Source organism: Elgaria multicarinata, chromosome 10 (genome assembly GCF_023053635.1).
Source record: "Elgaria multicarinata webbii isolate HBS135686 ecotype San Diego chromosome 10, rElgMul1.1.pri, whole genome shotgun sequence".
NCBI lineage: Eukaryota > Metazoa > Chordata > Lepidosauria > Squamata > Anguidae > Elgaria > Elgaria multicarinata.
Window position 1 is genome coordinate 49,150,757 of NC_086180.1, and position 20,749 is coordinate 49,171,505.

The 20,749-nt window shown below is 41.8% G+C and overlaps 1 protein-coding gene across 3 annotated transcripts in view; it reads right to left on the bottom strand.

The window, feature by feature from the left end:
• LRBA (LPS responsive beige-like anchor protein) overlaps positions 1–20,749 on the bottom strand; it is a 424,729-nt gene that overhangs the window by 91,665 nt on the left and 312,315 nt on the right. For all 3 annotated transcript variants that reach the window (XM_063136108.1, XM_063136109.1, XM_063136107.1), the window contains exons 45-46: positions 13,014–13,154; positions 11,174–11,293 (exon numbers count right to left, since the gene is read on the bottom strand). In XM_063136108.1, the coding sequence (XP_062992178.1) occupies positions 11,174–11,293; positions 13,014–13,154 (261 nt within the window). The remainder of the gene's footprint in view (positions 1–11,173; positions 11,294–13,013; positions 13,155–20,749) is intronic.

A 20,749-nucleotide genomic window follows, 5' to 3' on the forward strand; every position in this document is an offset into this window, starting at 1 on the left:
TGCAACAAATTGCACCAATGTATGCTCCTCTCTCTCTCTCTCTCTCTCTCTTTCTTTCTTTTCCTCAATAAAAAGGGTGGAGGATGCTCTCACAAGTAGGTGTTCAGTTAACAAACAAATGCACTTGGTCTCTGAATCAGCATTTTAAAGTTATTTTTATCACAGTGCATTCCAACTTTCAATCCTGTTGCCTTAAGCTGTTGATAAATTTTGATTAAACAGATACTGTAGGTAAGAAAATTATTGATATAAATCATGACATGATTCGGCTAAAACTAAGAACATTTAATTCCCATTTCTTGCAATGCTTTAAGCACACCTTTAACTCTCCTATTGAAAACCATGGGATCCTGAAGTGCTCAAATTTGGCTGGATCATTTTCATATTCTTTTATCATTTGTATCCCTTCTATAAGGCAAATGCTTACCAGCTTAATTTGTTATGATATGTGGATTTTATTTTAATTTACACAATAAAATTGGACATCAGTCTAAGATTAGTAGGCTGCACTCAGTTGAATTGTGCTACTCACTCATTTATTTGAAAACAACACAAAACAAGGAACATGAGTGAGCATGGATCCTATAAAAACTGGTCTAAAGCATTAAATGTTGTAAGAAGAATCTCATGGGTCAGCTTTGGAAGCAATTTGTGTCATTTGGTATCACACCCCAGGAAATAAAGCTAGGTCATATATATAGTCACAACCAATCCATGTCATCATGCCATGAAAGCCCGGGGACTTGTGATCAAAGCATCAGACTAATCTTGAACTACAGTCTAACCTTTCCTTGAACTTGCAAATTTTGTTGTAACTGATGATACATTGTATTAGCTCCTTCCCGCATATCTGACTTAAATGTTGCACATTAATAGCTAGATGGCAAAATCGAAGAACATGCAAATGACAGAAACCTTTCTTATTGTTACTTTCTTGTCAGGTATGTGCTAATGCTTCCCCAAACAAACACACACCCCAAGTCAAACATATGTTTTTACTCCATAGTTATATAGTATGTAAAGCATATTTTACCTTCCAAAAATACCTTTAAAATATTAGACAGATGTGAACTTTGACACAGTTAAGTACAATTTGACTTTTACTGCAGATAATTTTCATCTGATGTATCATATAGCAAATAAGGACAGTCATGCTCTCTTCTGAACAAAGCTGAATGGGAACTGACTAAATTCAGGGGAATTCGCTAGATGTCAAAAGCAGGCTTTAAAACTATTTGTGTGTGTAAACAATTCTTGTTTTTATAATAAAACAACACTAAGCATCGGAAAAAGCGATGCTATTGGATCTCGAAATGGGAAGCCTGAAAACAAAGTTCAGCAGCTTGGACCTTATGAAACCCTTTTGAGTCAGACTACTGGAACTCGCTTTCACCTTCCCCTGCACGCATCCCCTTAAATACACAGGAATAACATAAGAAGAGTCATGTTGGATCAGAATAAGGGTCCATCTAGTCCAGTGTTCTGTTCACACAGTGGCCAACCAGCTGTTCACAGGAAACCCACAAGCAGGACATGAGTGCAACAGCACCCTCCCACCCATGTTCTCCAGCAATTGGTGTACATCGGTATACTGGAGGTAAAATATAGCGATCAGACAAGAAGCCATTCATAGCCTTCTCCTCCAGGAATTTATCTAACTCCCTTTTAATGCCACCCAAATTGGTGGCCAATATTACATCTTGTGGTGGCGAATTCCTGCACTGTGTGAAGAAATACTTCTTTCTACCTGTCCTGAATCTCCCACCATTCTGCTTCATGGGATCATCCCAGATATTATTATGGGAGAGGGAGAAAAATGTCTTTCTAGCCCTATTCCTTCCCTTGTTCAAACTTATCTTTGTTGGGGAGGATGTCAGTGGGTAAGGATGGCAGACATCAGTCTTAAGCTCTGCTGTGAGCCTGAGTGGAAATGTACAACTTGCACTGGAAGCTTAACAAATTTGATTCCCGGGGCTTTCCATGTGCCCAGTGCATTGCTCCACATGCTCACAGCAATGTACATTTAAACTAGGAAGCATTAGGAAACTGATTTTCTCCCTCTCAGTGGTAGTGGTGTGCTGCACCGTGGGGGTGGGGAGGCACATCATAGCCAGGTGGCATTGTAGGCGAAGTTGATGACTATACCCATGGTTTGCTTGCACCATTGCTTGTGGCCGTGGGAACCAGCAAGCTGGCTCAATGATGGCTGACCTGGATTGGGGGCAGTTGGGGCAATCCAGAGTAAAGACTTACCCTCTCTGGTCTTCTCTAGGGAAATAAAAAGGGAACCAATACAGGATTGGCTAGTTTTCTGCTTGCTTGCACTCTTAACACCCATGCTGCTGTTGTTTCCTGTTTGTCCTTCACTAATTGATTGATTTACAAGATTTCTATGCCACCCTATATCCAATAAAAGATCCGAGCAGTGAACAATAAAAAGGGGATAAAATAATAACAACAATAATCAAAATACAGAATTAAAACCTTTAAAAACAGTTTTGCCATTGACCATGTGTTAGCTTCCATTTCTTGTTGCTGTAAAGAATATTACCTTTGTCTGACACTCAGGATTTTGCTTTCCTCAGAGCAAACAATTTTAGTTAGAATTTGCTTATCATTGGACCCCCATAGTGTCACTACTATATCAACTGGTTCAGGTACCAGTTGGGCAGGAATCATATTCAGGATTCAGTAGTGGTGGGATTTGAAGGGACTTTGTAGGTAAGGGTGCACAAGTCAGCCAACTTTGGAGACTGATGTACCAACTGCACTTCTAAGTAGATGGGGGAAGCCAGGGGGATGGAATGGCTGTGTTGTCTTAAGTCACCCTTCCTACATAAGACCCCACCACCACAGTAGTAGCGGTACTGTCAGCTGAGAGCCTGACATCAGCCAGTCCCTGCAGATCCAGAAACTGTACACAATAAATGGGCGGCTTGTTTAAACTTTAACAAATCAGATGTTGGTTTCATCTGACTTTAGTCACCATGGCAGCCACAATTACATTCCCCATGCATTCTTCTATAAAGGGATGCTACTGTGCATATTTTTGGCAGTGTAACTCTCAGACCAAGGGGTGCTGGAAGCTTTTAACACTGCTATCACCCATTAGAAATTCAAATTTTACTGCTTGGGTTGGTGGCAACGAGGTGGCACCTTCTGATTAAAACTAAGCTCAAGCAGGTTAATATGAAACTGGTTCAAAATGAAGCCAAAGGAAGTTTTCTGGTAATTAATCATAAACATCAAATCATGGTCAAACACATCATGACATCTCACAGAAGCCTCTAACTAAGGCAGTATATTATGACAGCATTACAAGGTTTTATATACTGCAATAATTCATCTCCATTATCTGATGGTTGCAACAGTTCATCTCAGTTATCTTATTTATTTATTTATTTATTTATTTATTTATTTATTTATTTATTACATTTCTATACCGCCCAATAGCCGGAGCTCTCTTAGGGTTGCTTTCATTGGCTTGTATCCAGAGAAGTCCTTACACACATGGAATGACAGGCAATACAGTGGAGGCTGTCACTAACCGGAAGTGGGGAAGACCATCCAGAAAAGCATTGGAGATGGAGGGAGGAAAATTGCTTATCTCTCCCTCCACCCCTTTATGTGAGCTGGAGAATTCTGCAAGCAGAATCTGCTCACTGGATTCTCAACCCAACCCACTATTATGCAATTTTGCACACAAAAGTCGTAGATTAAAGAAAAACGCCTTTTCCCAGATACAGCTACATGTACTAGCTTGACACGTCTATGTTTGTTTGTTTTTATTGTAAGATGTCCTATTAACTGTAGCAGCTTTCCCCAGCCTGGTGCCCTCCAGATGTATTAGACTGTAATTCCCATTATTCCCAGCCAGCAGTTAAAAACTGTTATGTGTACTAAAGGAGCCAAATGTATTTTTATATTACTTGCAGTAGTTAACAGTACATGCCTAAACCAAATATATTCAATACATTGAGGATTGATTTTAAATTATACGATTACTTCTTGGTTCTAAGTTGAAAATATTGCATAAATGCCACATAGAGTTTACTACCACGTTTATTTGGTTCTTTGTATTCTTTTAATTCTTCAATAGCTCAACTTTGCATAATCGAACCAAGGTATGGTAATGAAAATAGTTTCAGTATGTCTATTTTCTGTGGTGATGAAAATTATCTGCAATCTGCAATGCAGCACACATTGAAAAATGTGTAATAAGAATATTCTCTTTGTGTATACTTACAACATTTTTGATATATTTTTTTAAAAAATTATAATTAATAATATTTATTTATTTATTGCATTTTTATACTGCCCAAACAGCCGAAGTTCCCTGGGCAGTTCACAAAGTGTCTATAAATTGATTAAGAATTAAAACTATTTTTATTTCAGTTGCATAAGTAAGCAACTAAATATTTCTTCACAGATTAGAACAGAATTAAACTTAAGTTTACATAGATATACAGTGTACCTATTATATAGAAACAGTCTGGGTATAGAAAGAGTCAATAACTAAGTGTTTTCCTTTGGCCAGATGGGTTAGTATGGATAACCTGCCCACTTGCGTAACACTGTCCTGAAGTTATCACCCAAAAATTACTTGTTCACCTATATGGTTGTACTATACCACCAGTACCAAAATCATATTTACATGTGTTTATTACATTTAACCATTGCAGAATGACAAAGCACAGAAACATCCATCAGGATGAATATAAATGTAAACGAAGGGTGGGGGGAAGCACATTTAATTTAAAACCATTCAGAAATTCACCGTAGAGCATCGACCGTCAAGATATACCTTAAATAAATTAAATAAATAAATAAATAAATAAATCTTACTACCAAAATCAGCACTGAAATCATGAGTTGCTTCAGACTGCGAGTATCCTACCATCCCCCATCTCGCAAGATGTCCTTTGATAGCAAGCAACAAGCCCTTCCTTCACTCACTCAGTTCTTTGTGCACATCTGCATTGTCCTAAACTATGCAACCAGAACCAAAACTGTGTGAGCAATTGAAGTTCATAGCGCTAGTTCCTACCAGGATGAGGCAAAGACACATGCCAGCCCTATGGAGCTGCCATCAAAAGAAGTTGCCACTTAAAAAAAAATCCTTTCTGGTCTCCAGAAAAAGTAAACAGAAAGAGCCCAGTGTGCTCCCTTCACTTTAGTAGGTGGGTGATTTAGTTCCAGTTGTGTCTAGCCCTGACTAACACCAACTAAAGGTGGGTATCACACCTACATAGCCAGTACTCCTGCCTGTTATCCAAAGTCTCACGAAGTCAAGCCCATGAGATTTTGGTCTAATACACTGGATGCCTTGCAAGACTACAAGGCCATCCCTTCTGGCTTGTGACCCACTTCCAACCCCTGCAAACTCCCAGCCACACACAAGTAGCATCCGCAGGGTTCTGTGGGGTGGGGAGGGGATTTAGCAACAAGAGCTGGAATTCAAAGGGTTGGATAGTTTAAAGTTCTGCATCACCCAAATGGAACTTTGTCTTTAAAAAAAATCACTTTGAAGATATTCTACAAACTGCTTTAGAAATTGATGTAGCACAGACAAGTGCTGTTTGAGACCCCTTGAGCTGCAACCCTAGTTTTATTAGTTGTTTGTATCCAGGCTACCATTTTATTATTTCTTTTATTATATTCTCAGTTTCCCATTTCATACCAGCGCATGCTGATGTGCTTACATATTGAACCATGCCTTTAACCCTATAAGTTTAGAACTATGTAGAACCTTAAATGTTAACATTTAGATTACTTTCTAGATCATGACATGACCCCATAAATAGATAGATCTCTCCTTTCCTTCAATGTGAAGACCATCTCATTCTTTCATGGAAAGAAAATTAAATTTTCTTGCAGTAAACTAAGAAAACCATGTTAGTCCGGGGCTACTTTGCCCTTCAAGCAAATATTATTAGAGTTCAGAGACACATGAATCAGATTTGCCAGGACTTTTTTTTTTTTGTAAAAGTCTGTCTTTGGTGTTCAGGTTTTACTAGCTTTTGGGAAGTACACATTGCTGGTCCTTCCTCCTTGACTTCAGTAAATGTTATGTTAAATAATAGGGATGTGCTCCGCTCCGATTAGGAGCGTAGAAGCAGTAGCGGATTGGCCTGCTCCGCCTTACCCAGAGGCGGAGTAGGAGCGGACCGCGGACCCCCTAGAAGCAAGGCGAAGAGAAGCGACCATTTTTCGGAGCTCCGAGTTCAGTCGGAGCGCTCCGGTCGCCATCTTGAAAACATTTCGCCATAGGATTGCATTGCGGCAAATAATCGCGCATAACTACGTTGTTTTTGAAGCTATCGTTCTGGAAATTCTTGTGCACAGAGAGTCGTGGATGGGGGTCATTTTGAGACCACTCTCACCTCTCTGCGTGCTGTGGTTCACGTGCAATATTTTTTTAAAAATCGGGTCAACCGCGGGGCTCAAACTGCGTTTCGGCTTTTCGCCCATAGGATTGCATTGAGGGAAAGAATCGGGGATAACTGGGGGGGGGTTTAAGCTATCGTTCTGAAAATTCTTGTGCACAGAGAGTCGTGGATGGGGGTCATTTTGAGACCACTCTCAACTTTCTGCATCGTACGGGTCGCGGGCTAGAAGTTTTTTAAAAATAGGGTCAACCGCGGGGCTCCGTTTCGGCTTTTCGCCCATAGGATTGCATTGAGGGAAAGAATCGGGGATAACTGGGGGGGGGTTTAAGCTATCGTTCTGAAAATTCTTGTGCACAGAGAGTCGTGGATGGGGGTCATTTTGAGACCACTCTCAACTTTCTGCGTGCTGTGGTTCACGTGCAATATTTTTTTAAAAATCGGGGTTTGGGTTTTTTTTTTTTATTATTATTATTTTTTTGGAAGCGATGACAGGCACATTCAACTCCCAATCCTGATGAGAATTCATCTCCTCAGAAAGCATCCTCCTCCAATCCCAGCGTTGGAGGGGGGACTAAGGCAGACCCACCCTGAGAACTTTCTGTTTTGTGTCTCTTTGTGGGTTGGCGTTCGTGGAGGGAACACTTACTTAGCTAGTGCTCCTGCTTTGGAGATAGATTAATTTAATATAGGTTTAGTTTGGCGCGTGTGTGTGTTTGTTTGCTTCTTTCTGACTTGTAGCTTAGTTTGCCCTGTGTTTTCCCCTTACTTTGATTTAATATAAACTTTATTTTTGAATTTTGGAGTGTGTGGTTGGGTTGGTTGCCCCCCCCCTTCCCTGTATTAAAGCCTGACTGTTCTGCTTTTGTGAAAGCTTTCTTTTGAAAGCATACACACACTTTTTGTCCCATTTCCCTACATTTATATTCTTAAACATATTTTATTATATTCTTTCACATAGTCCATTAGTATATATTCTCATACATATTATATTAGTATTCATATTTTGTTCTTCTTATAGTAGTGGTTGGTTCTTTTTCCCCCTCCCCTCTCTTAAATCCTGATTGTGTTTCCTTCTATCTTCTATATACCAAATATACCAAAAAAATTGGATTCTCTTTTTCTTCTCTGTGTAACTTCGACGGAGTGGGCTGCTTTTGTCAAGTTCAACAGGCAGCCACAGATTGAGCATTTTGGGGAAAGCATACGCACACCATTTCCCTATTCTTAAACATATTATTATTATATTCTTTGACATAGTCTTAGTAGTCTATTAGTATACATTCTCATACATATTAGTAGTAGTATTCATATTTTGTTCTTCTTATAGTAGTGGTTGTCCCATTTCTTGTCCCATTTCCCTACATTTATTAGTAATATTCTAAAACATATTATTATATTCTTGTAGATATTCTTAGTAGTATATTCTCATACATATTAGTAGTAGTATATTTTATTGTTCTTGTCCCATTTCCCTACATTTAAACATATTATATTCTTCTTATACATATTCTTAGTAGTACCTTATACATAGTATTAGTAGTATTAATATTTTGTTAGTCATCATGAAAAGAGAAAGCAGGCGTGCTGAAAGCAGCAAGGCTCAGTCTGCCAGCAGGGCTTCCTCTCCTCCTGTGAAACTCAAACGGGCAACTCCTTGGCTGACTGCTCCAAAACAGAAGCAGGACAAGCAGCAGGCAGAGCCACTCTCTTCTGCAACTTGTGCCCGGCGTTCTCTTTTTGAGGGTGGGAATGGGAAAAGTGCCCGTTTGCAAGAGGCACGTGGCAGCAGTGCCATTAGAGGAGGAGGAGTATCCCCAACTCCTTCATTCTCCTTTCAGCCCACGAGCCCGCTGATGGACCTAGACGAGGTCCTCAGCACAGTGGAGGGGGGGGAGGAGGAGGAGGCGGTGGGCCTCCAGGATGTGGGGGCTGAGGAGGAGCAGCAGCAGGCCGAGGCTCTCTCCCCAGTCTCATCCCACACCCCTGTTTCTGTGGCAACACCAGAGAGCTCAGGCGGGCAATTGGTGGTGTCACCACAGAAACGAAAGACAAGCATCGTGTGGGACCACTTTGAGTTGGGAGCGGATCCCCGCTTTGCTGTCTGTCGCCACTGCAAACTCAGCCTAAGCAGGGGTTCATCGACAGGGCATTATGGAACCAGCAGCATGAAGATGCATCTTCATAGGCAGCACCAGGCGATCTTGCTGGGGAAAGAGGCGGGCAAGGCGACTGGTTCCAGGGGAAAGCCGAAGGCTGCTGCTGGCACTGCCACTCTAAGCTCTCCATCTCCCATCCCCACAAGGGTTAGGCAGGCAACCCTGCAGGACATGGGGTGGGGGAAGTATTGACCCACAAGATGGCGTTTTCCAATGCCCACCCAGGGTGCTACTGTGTTGGGGCATCTGCCGGGACTGACTCCTCCCCAATACTAGATCTATGACATGTCACTCTGCCTGCCCCTCTGCTAGCCTGTCCTCCTCGGTGACCGACTCGCTGGGATGGTTTGCGTTTGCAATGCGTGACTAACTGCAATGCTGGCTTAGAAACCAGCCATCACTTCCTTGTGCCCCCAGAAATGCCCGCAGCCTGCCTGCCTGCCTGCCCGCCTCCCCCGGGGTGCTGCTGTGGTGGGGCATCTGCCAGGACTGACTCCTCGCCTACTCTGCCTGCCTCTCTGCCCGCCTGGTGCCTGGTTTGCTCCCAATCGTCCTCCTCTGTGCCCCTCAAGGCGTAACTGCTGGCTTAGAAAGAAACAACCAGCCATCTTTGCCTCACTTTGCGCCCACTTATGGGTTGGTTTGCTATGCGTTAGTGCTCAAGCCATCCTTGCGGCACTACAATGCATGCTGCCTGCCTGCTTTCCATTGATGGTGCTATATAAATAAATAATAATAATAATAATAATTCTCCCCTTCCCGCCTTGCAGCGATGGTGTATGTGTCTTGCTTTGACTAAGGGGAGAAGTCCTTCCTGCGCTCACTTAGACTTTATCAAATTCAATAATCCCTTTTTCAAATGTGCCAGAAGATTTAGGGTTATCTCGTGGCATGTTGGGATTGCCTTGGAACTGGCCCCATTGAGCTGTCTGCAATTGCAACTTTAAATCCCTGACATACTGGAGTGTTCAAATTTCAAAAGTTCCCCTAACATCAGGGGATGATGGGATTGCCTTGAAACTTGGTGTCCATGGGGACACATGGGTAAGCTGTCATGGGACCAAAGGATAGGTTTCTAACGTGCAAATTGACGTAGTTGTAGAATGGGACTTGATTTGGGGTGAGTTAAAAAGTTTAAGCCGCGCCAAAAATCAGGGGATGATGGGATTTGCTTGCAACTTGGCGTGCATGTGGACACATGGATAAGCTCTCCTGGTGCCGAGTTTGAGGTTTCTAACATGCAAATTGACGGAGCTATCCCAAGGGGTGTGAATGGGGTGCCCGATTTTCATAAATTCCCCAAAAATCAGGGGATGATGGGATTGCCTTGAAACTTGGCGTGCATGTGGACACGTGGATAAGCTATCATGGTGCTGAGTTTGAGGTTTCTAACGTGCAAATTGACGTAGTTGTAGAATGGGACAATTTGGGGTGAGTTAAGCCATGCCAAAAATCAGGGGATGATGGGATTTGCTTGCAACTTGGCGTGCATGTGGACACATGGATAAGCTCTCCTGGTGCCGAGTTTGAGGTTTCTAACATGCAAATTGACGGAGCTATCCCAAGGGGTGTGAATGGGGTGCCCGATTTTCATAAATTCCCCAAAAATCAGGGGATGATGGGATTGCCTTGAAACTTGGCGTGCATGTGGACACGTGGATAAGCTATCATGGTGCTGAGTTTGAGGTTTCTAACGTGCAAATTGACGGAGCTATCTAAAGGGGTGTGAATTAGGGTTATGGGAGGTGCGTTAGAGGGTAGAGCCGCGCCAAAAATCAGGGGATGATGGGATTTGCTTGCAACTTGGCGTGCATGTGGACACATGGATAAGCTGCCCTGGTGCCGAGTTTGAGGTTTGTAACATGCAAATTGACGGAGCTATCCCAAGGGGTGTGAATGGGGTGCCCGATTTTCAAAAATTCGCCAAAAATCAGGGGATGATGGGATTGCCTTGAAACTTGGCGTGTGTGTGTATACGCCCATGAGGTGTCATGGTGCCAAACGTGAGGTTTCTAACTTCAACGGAAAAAAAGTTGTTTACTTTTTTAGCTTTCAATGCAAGCCTATGGGGGGGCAAAAACGGAGCTCCGGATCCGATCCGGAGCTCCGGGCGGAGCGGAGCGGAAGTGGGCGGAGCGGGGGCGGGGCGGAGCGACCCGCTCCGAAAAATGGCGGATCTGCAAGTGAAGCGGAGCGGGGGGTCCGTGCACACCCCTATTAAATAATGTAAATATATTCTTGAGCTGGGGTGTATGTTTATTTACACCTAGTAACACCAAAGCTGAAAAATAGCACACAAGCATTAGCAGATTTCCAAGTCATGCACTGACTCATTCAACGCCATCCCATAATAATAAGTGAATACATTTCCCTAATGTTTGCAACTACTGAAAGGCATATTATGTGCATAGTAATTCCAAATCACCAAAAGCACCATGCACTTTGATGGGTGTATATAAAAAGCACCATGCACTTTGATGGTTCTGTATAAAAAGCACCATGCACTTTGATGACTCTATATAAAAGGCATCATGCATTTTACTGGTTCTATATAAATAAATAATTACTGCCATCATCATCATCATCATCATCATCATCATCGAGTTAACCATTTTCATTGAGGTTTACCTTGATATCGGAGGTGTCACGTTGAGAATTGCGCCACGCCCTTGAAACCGATGAGAAAGTTCTATCTGCATGATCAAACTTGCCCCCTTGTAAGTTTAGGAAAAATGTTGTGAAAGGTTCCTATGAAAATAAACAAGAGAAACTGAAACACCTTCTGAAAGAGCAACGCTTTTCTTCTTCTATATTCAACATCTTTGACTGATTTCCAAACAAAACTAAAGTTAATTGGTAAGTTTTATTTCTGGGAAGAATAAAAAACAAATCAAAACACACACACAAAATAATGTAGATGACGTGTCTATTTTTCTACAATGACTCATTTTACTGATTATGTAGAAAAGTTATATTTCGAAAATCACTTGCAACATGACTTATGTTTTAAAGTATCGTATTTCAATACCTTTTAAATTACTGGTACTATAGCTAGGAGCAGATGTAACATGGTAGCTAAGAAGATGGTTGACCTGCAAACTCGGATGTTCTACCTCAAGGTCACAATTCACTGGTAACCATAGGAAAGCTGGTATCTTTCAGTCACCTCCCCACCCCATTCGGTAATATGGCTTTTGGGAGAATTACTTGAAAAGCCATTAAAATTCTATTATTATTATTTTATCATCATCATCTTATCAGCTATAGTTATAATATTATATAACACTTGCAGAAACTTAAATCTCATTTAAACCACATGTGAAAATGTGGACAGGCCAGGATCCAAAGGAGTATCCAAGAGCTTTCAGGTGACATTGAGATAATCTGAAATAATTTCATTGAATACCACACACTTTTCCATCATGCCTCTTTGCAACCTGGTTTTGAAACTTTCGCCAGTTTCCAAAATAGCTTGCCACTTGGCCTTGTGGGGAGTGCGGCAAGGTCTGTGTTCAAGAAATGAGATGGGGCCATAGCTCTGCTCAGTGGTAGAGCACATGCAGAAGGTCCCAGGTTCAATCCCTGGTATCTCCAGATAGGGATGCCTGAAACCCTGGAGAGCCCCTACCAGTCAACAATATTGAGCTGACTATACCAATGGTTTCACTCAGTATAAGGAAGCTTCCTATATTCTTTGGATCCTAGATGTTATTCAAAGTTAAGCTCCCATATGAACATAACGTTAGAAATGTATATGCGCACACACACATATACACACACCTTATACAGTTTACAACTAAAAAAAGAAAAATGTCTGAATGATTGAAAAACCTCCTCCTAGTCAAAGGACACTTAAGCGCATATTAGTGGATAATTGCTTGAAATTAGCTAAGTACCATAAATTACTTCAAGGATTTATGTCTGCTTGTACCAATCTAACAAGGTTTAATTAATGATGTGCTGCTAATGCTTTCCCAAAGAAATTAGTTTCTATCAGATTAATCATCATTCCAGTTTATTTTACAGAAATGTTTCAGAAACATACCTTCTGACCAACGACATTATCTGTAAGCAAACTGAAACATCATTTGGAAAAGGAATATTATGATAATTTTGGTTTAATATTGTATCTCAAGAGCTTATTTCTTGTCAATTATGAACACTAAATCCAGCCGCAAGTAGTCAGATTACACTCCATTTAAAAACAAAAACAAAAACCATGCTGGGGGCCTACTGGAAAAGCATATTTTAAGAGAAAGTCTTCATACCTGCACCATTAAAAAAATGAAACAATCATGTTAAAAATTTGAAAGCATTTTTATTTCTGATCATCAAAAATAAGCAATTGATTTTCTTGAACGTTGAAAAATGCATTTGCTTTAAAGCCATTTGATTTTAAATCCATAGCTTAACTGTTTGTTGTTTTCCTTACATCTATAAAAGAAACACTTATACCGACTGTACTTACCATTCTTAACAACCAAGTGAGTGTAAAACTTGCTGTTGAATAATGAGTGCCATAATGAAACTTTGGAACTTGGTCATCTTCCCATGTTTCATAGCGTTCTGCAAAGAATGCACCTCTTTTTGGATTAAGAGCACCAATAGGCTAGAGGGGAGAAAAAGAACAAACTAAACACATCTTAATATTGGCAGCAGCTATAATTATCTCATCCAGTAAATTACTAACCAGCATTAAAAACAATGCATTGTACATATTATCATTATACATCAAATCGTTTTGAATTCAGACATAATAAGTATGTGAAACAACTTAAGAGGGAGATGACCATTTCAAACCTGGACATGATCGCGCCCAAGTGCCCTCTCCCTCTGAGCAGAGCCCAGCCAGCTCCTTGGTATACACCTGAGCTGAGCACAATGAAGCAAGAGGGGAGACGGCTAGAACGCAGGTGGAGGAAAACTCGTGCGAAGTCTGATCGAACATGGGTTAGACCTCACTATTGAGCCTATTCTATGGCGGTGAGGGTGACAAAGAGACAGTTCTTTTCCACCAGCATTGCATCTTCTCAGTGTCGTCCGGCGGAGCTTTTCCGTGTGGTTCATGGCCTGTTACATTCTAGGCCAGGGCGTGAGATGGTGGAACCCTCAGTAGCATGCTGTGACAAATTTGCACGGCACTTTGAAGATAAAGTCGCTCAGATTCGTCATGAATTGGACACCACGCTTAATGCAGCTCCACTAGTAGAGGCGTTCAGAGCGCCGTCTGGTCCAGTTTTATTGGAAGAGTTTCAGTTATTGAGGCCCAAGGATGTGGACAAGGTGCTTGGACAAGTCCGGTCGACCATCTGTGTGCTTGCCCCTTGCCCCTCATGGCTCATTACATCAAATAAGGAGGGGATCGCCAGCTGGGTCCAGGAAGTTGTAAATGCTTCCTTGAGAGAGGGAGTGGCACCAGCCTCTTTAAAAGGGGTGATAATTAGACCACTCCTGAAGAAGCCTAACCTGGACCCGGAGGATGTTAACAACTACAGGCCGATGGCTAATATCCCCTTCCTGGGCAAGGTGCTTGAGCAGGTGGTTACAGGACCTCCAGGCACTCTTGAATGAAACGGATTATCTAGATCCATTTCAATAGGGTTTCAGGCCTGGTTTTGGAACGGAAACTGCCTTGGTGACCCTGTGGGATGACCTTTGCTGGGAGAGGGACAGGGGGAGTGCGACCCTGTTGGTTCTCCTGGACCTCTCAGCAGCTTTCGATACCATTGACCATGGTATCCTTCTGGATAGGTTGTCTGAGCTGGGAGTTGGAGGTACTGTGTTGCAGTGGTTCCGCTCCTACTTGGATGGCCGATTCCAGAAGGTGGTGTTAGGGGATTATTGCTCTGTGCCGTGGCACCTAAGCCATGGGGTTCCACAGGGCTCTATTTTATCCCCTATGCTGTTTAACATATATATGAAGCCGCTGGGGGAGGTTATCCGGAGACGTGGACTGAGGTGTCATCAATATGCGGATGATACCCATCTCTACCTTTCCTTTTCATCAAACCCATGTGAGGCAGTGGCTGTTCTGAACCAGTGCCTGGGCACAGTAATGGACTGGATGAGGGCTAATAAACTGAGACTCAATCCAGACAAGACGGAGGTACTGTTAGTGGGTGGTTCACCTGTCCGGCGAGGTGATGTTTGCCCTGTACTGGACGGGGTTGTACTCCCCCTAAAGGATCGGGTCCATAGTCTGGGGGTGCTCTTGGATCCAGAACTGTCACTTGAGGCACAGGTGAACTCAGTGGCAAAGAGCACCTTTTATTAGCTTAGGCTGATATACCAACTGCGCCCTTATCTGGATAGAGATAGCCTAGCTACAGTTATCCATGCTCTGATAACCTCTCGTTTGGATTACTGCAATGTGTTATACGTGGGGCTGCCTTTGAAAACGGTCCGGAAACTTCAACTGGTACAAAACAGGGCAGCCCGTTTACTAACAGGGACAGGCCGACGAGACCACATCACGCCAGTCCTTTTCCAGCTTCTATGGCTGCCAGTCCAGGTCTGGGCCCAATTCAAAGTGCTGGCATTAACATTTAAAGCCCTAAACAGCTTGGGGCCAGGCTATCTGAAGGAACACCTCCTCCCATATGTACCTGCCCGGACCCTAAGGTCATCCTCAGGGGTCCTTCTCCATGAGCCCCTGCCAAAGAAAGTGAGACAGGTGGCTACCAGGAGGAGGGCCTTCTCTGCTGTGGCACCCCAGCTGTGGAATGAGCTCCCTAAAGAGGTTCACTTGGCACCTACATTATATGCCTTTAGACGCCAGGTGAAGACCTCTTTATTGTCCCAGCATTTTAACAGTCTATAAATAAATTTTAACTTTGCTGATTTAAATTTGTATTTTTAATTTGTATTTCTGCACTGCTGATGATTTTATCCAGGTTGTGCTTTTATATTTTATTTTATATCATGTTTTTATACTGTTGTTTTATACTTTGAATGTTTTTAACTTTTGTGAACCACCCAGAGAGCTCCAGCTATTGGGCAGTATAGAAATGCAATAAATAAATAAATAATCTAAGATACTTTGGGTGAATGCAGAAAAAAATCATCTACTAATTAGTAGTAACATGGTGTTCACACAGGCACTTGGTAATCAATCTATCAAAAAGTGCAGAGGATTTTGCCAAGGGCTGTATTCAGTAGTAGAACTGAATGATTTGCACACAAAAGTTTCTGTATTCAATCCCCACCATTGCCAGATAGGGCTGGGAAAGACCCTTCTTTGAGACCTTTGATAGATGCAGCCAGTCAGTGTCAACAATACTGGGCTAGATGGATCAGTGGTCTTGCTCGGTGTAAGGCAGCTTCTGCTCAAGATAAGAAATCTGGGCAAGCCAAGACAGTACAGACAACAATGGTCTTCCTAAGTAATTTCAACCCCAAAGCAGCAAAATATCGATCAGCTGGAAACCACATTTTAAAATAATTCGCTTTTAGAAAACATTTTTCCTTATAGGAATAAAACAGAGGAAATTTGATTGCTTATCTGCTGATGGCTTCCAAAGCTGTACTGACTAACAAGTGGCATCAACCTCAAACATCCAACGATTACGGAAACTTTGGAGCATATTTTTCATTGAGAAATTAACTCATCAAGAGATTAGCAATCTTGAGTTTCAGAAAAACAGAAGCATTTCTAACTTACAAAGGTGACAAATTGTTAGGCCATCAGAACAGAATTAATTTTGTTATTTTTCAATGGGACTGTACTTAATTTTATCTTTGCTGTCATATTTCTTTCCTGTCTCATATATTCCATTATGGACTATCTGATATAAACCCTGGCAGTTTTCTAATTTGAACAATAACCCTTTTTTTAAAAAAAGTGGTTGTACATAAAGGGTTTTTGACTTAGATTGTAAATATTTCCCAAGGAAGAATTAGGTTTACTCTGATGCTAACTATTGTATATGTAAAAATAAAATAGAATTGCAGAATCTACTTTGTTTCATGCTTTGTGGCAACATTCACCCAGGCTTGCTTTTGCTTTAAAAAGAGAGACATTAAGATCATTCGTAAATAAATTATATTTCAGTAACAATACGAACAATGCTGTATTTGTGTGGCACTGAAGCTTTTCAAAGATATGCTTTTAACTGCTCCTGTTTTTATTATTCTCCAAATAAGACCACCACAGATCAATAGTTATAGAATTACATTCACTGAATATAAAGCTAAAACCAATTAGGATTGATTTAATTCTCTTTTGGAAAAAAAAGAAATAAAGGGTATCATGTGGAGATCTATATAGCCGGAATGTACAATATTGATTTTAACTCTTCTTTTTTTGTTACACTTGGTTTCTGAAATCTGGCAACAGGACAACTATCAAGTCATGCCACATTTATTTGCAAGCGATTTTTTTTTAAAAAAAAAGAAGTAGTAATCAAATGGAGGAAAGGCTTAGAAATAAAGAACTAGGGGGCTTGTGCATTGACAATGATACACTATCAGCTTACTCAGAGAAGTAACAGTGGGAATACACACATTGAATTATACATTACACAAATGCACTGATTTATTGTGGTAATAACATCCACCTCATTAAAAGATTCTGCTTTGCTGCAGTCGGAAGGCTACATATTGTTTACTGCTATAAATTAATGGCAGTACACAGAAGACTGTGGAACCCTTGTAACGATAGATCTGTAATGACAGTGCTGTATATCACTGCTTCCTCAGCAGCTTCATAATAAAACGGAGACAGTGTATTGGGCTAATACATTCTACCACACTGACCCATATTTTCCTGACAACTGCAATGAGGCCTTGCAAATAGTTAACTAATTATCAACCATTCGGGGGTGGGGGTGGGGTAAAAATCCTCTTCTTATCCTCGTATATAAAATGTTCATTTTGTTTTTACTATAACATTTTGAAATGAGCAGATAACGACTGTTCTACTTAATTGGCTTTGAAGTGGCATTATTCTCATATGGGTGCCAAAGCTAGAAAATCCCCAGTTGTGATGCATCAGCCATAAATGTGTTTATGGAAACTGAATGCCAAGAGCTGAGCACTGGCCCACACAGCAGAATGCCATTCACAGGAAAATGAGCAACTTAAAGCAGTCCTTTGACCTATAGTAATACAATAGATCTTACTTATTGCAGCAATGGATGTAGCAGTAAGGGAGATGCAATTATATGGTTAGATACTGCTATTAGAGCTCAAGAGTTTTAAGTGAGAAGCCGAAACAGAAGGCAAACATGTTACTGGTATAATTTTGCAGGTGTTAGCAAGGCAAAGTCAAGAATGTAATCTCAAAAAATTATTCAAAACCTTCAGACTATAAAGTGTACTAGCTTTTCTGGTGCCAATAGATCTCCTCTTAACATAGTTAAATATTTCTTTAAAATATATCCAAAACAGCTAACCACTAAGTAATGCCATAATCAAACTTCAGCTAAATTGAAAGAAAGCAGCAGCACAAACCCATCCATATCAAGGAGTCAACAGTAAAAGTAACACACAGTCCTATCAGCTGCCTCTTCCCTAAACAGCTGTGCTTTAAACTGATAGGTGCAAACTGAAAGGGGGCCCCAGGGAGTCTTCCCAGGGGAGGGCTTTCCTGAATGTTGGTGCCACAACTGAAAAGGCCTTGCCCCTTGTCCTCACACAGTGCAATAAATGCAAGGGAAATATAATGAACTGGTGGTTTTCCTAAAACAAAGAAGCAAACCAAAGATGCAGGGCATAGATGAGCAGAGAGGTTTTTGAAGAGTCTGGATATATCCTAAGAAAAGGCTGAAGTGCTCAATTCCTACTTTGCCTCAGTCTTCTCCCAAAAGCGGGTCTATGACCCCCCTGGAAAAAGTGAAGCAGAAGTTGAGGGGGCAGGATTGCAATTTGAGATTGATAAACAAATGGTCAAAGAACACCTAATTTCCTTGAATGAGTTCAAATCTCCAGGGCCCGATGAACTGCATCCTAGAGTAATGAAGGAGCTAGCGGAAGAACTCTCAGAACCTTTGTCTATTATCTTTGCAAAATCATGGAAGACGGGTGAGGTGCCGGATGACTGGAGGAGGGCTAACGTTGTCCCTATCTTCAAAAAGGGCAAAAAGGAGGAACCTGAGAACTACAGACCTGTCAGTCTGACATCCATCCCTGGGAAAATTCTGGAGCACATTATAAAGAAGTCAATCTGTAAACACCTTGAAATCAATGCAGTGATTACTAGAAGCCAACATAGATTTGTCAGGAACAAGTCCTGTCAGACTAATTTGATCTCATTTTTTGATAGGATAACCTCCCTTGTGGACTGTGGGAATGCTGTGGATGTCATATATCTTGACTTCAGCAAAGCTTTTAACAAAGTGCCCCATGATATTCTGATTAACAAACTAGCTAAAAGTGGGCTAGATGGAACAACTATTAGGTGGATTCACAGTTGGCTACAGAATCGGACTCAAAGAGTAGTTATCAATGGAACCTTCTCAAACTGGGGAGAGGCAACAAGTGGGGTAACGCAGGGATCAGTCCTGGGCCCAGTGCTCTTCAACATTTTTATTAATGACTTGGACGAGGAGGTGCAGGGAACACTGATCAAATTTGCAGATGACACAAAATTGGGTGGGATAGCTAATACCTGAAAGACAGAAACAAACTTCAAAGTGATCTTGATAGGCTGGAGTGCTGGGCTGAAAACAACAGGATGAAATTTAATAGGGATAAATGCCAAGTTTTACATTTAGGAAATAGAAACCAAATGCACAGTTACAAGACGGGGATACTTGGCTCAGCAATACTACAAATGAGAAGGATCTTGGAATTGTTGTAGATTGCAAGCTGAATATGAGCCAACAGTGCGATATGGCTGCAAGAAAGGCAAATGCTATTTTGGGCTGCATTAATAGAAGTATAGCTTCCAAATCACGTGAGGTACTGGTTCCTCTCTATTCGGCCCTGGTTAGGCCTCATCTAGAGTATTGCGTCCAGTTCTGGGCTCCACAATTCAAGAAGGACGCAGACAAGCTGGAGCGTGTTCAGAGGAGGGCAACCAGGATGATCAGGGGTCCGGAATCAAAGCCCTATGAAGAGAGACTGAAAGAACTGGGCATGTTTAGCCTGGAGAAGAGAAAATTGAGGGGAGACATGATAGCACTCTTCAAATACTTAAAAGGTTGTCACACAGAGGAGGGCCAGGATCTCTTCTCGATCCTCCCAGAGTGCAGGACACGGAATAATGGGCTCAAGTTAAAGGAAGCCAGATTCCAGCTGGACATCAGGAAAAACTTCCTGACTGTTAGAGCAGTACGACAATGGAATCAGTTACCTAGGGAGGTTGTGGGCTCTCCCACACTAGAGGCCTTCAAGAGGCAGCTGGACAACCATCTGTCAGGTATGCTTTAGGGTGGATTCCTGCACTGAGCAGGGGGTTGGACTCGATGGCCTTGTAGGCCCCTTCCAACTCTGCTATTCTATGATTCTATGATAATGCATATCTGGCACCTCCTCTCCCTGCCCCTCCACATACATCTGAGTCTTCACTTTGTGCCACTGAACACTGCCATCAGAGACAGTAGCATGACTAGTGCAGGCAATGCAGTTTAAGTGATCCTAAATTCAGCCCCACATCATATTTTCACAGACTCCCTGATTTGGTGCTTCATAAAATTGGTGAACTTTTGTTCAGACCAATTTGGAGGTGGTCTGCTTCGACTTGGTGCCAAACTCATCTAATTCTGATGATGAAGAAAAAAGTTATAGCTTGGGTCTGGAAATCCAATGCCTTGTGCTTCCCATTCACTATCATGGAAAATCCAAAAATAGCTTCCTCATCAGAATTTCTTCCTCATCAGAATTAGATGATATTTGCAGGCATAGTAGCCCCTCAGGAGGGGATTATGCCTGCTCACTGTCAAAAATATAGGTGCAGGGGTTGTTATGATATGCATCTTTATATTTTTATTTTTGCCAAACTGGATAGAAATTGCAAGGATAGTTGCCCTTTGGAGGGGATGAAGCCTTCTAAATATCAGAATAGCTGCAGGAGCCTTGTGCAAGAGCAGCCTTGAGATTTCGAAGGGGGCTTGCTTCTCTCCTTAAATTCCTTGTGGACCATTACTCTCTTTGTGGGCTACTTGGGAACACTCCCATTTGGGAAGGTGGGGAATTGATTCACTTACCCTTCCCTCCCCTGCTGTGTTTCTTGGGGGGGGGGGGTTGTATGAAAATAGTACACAG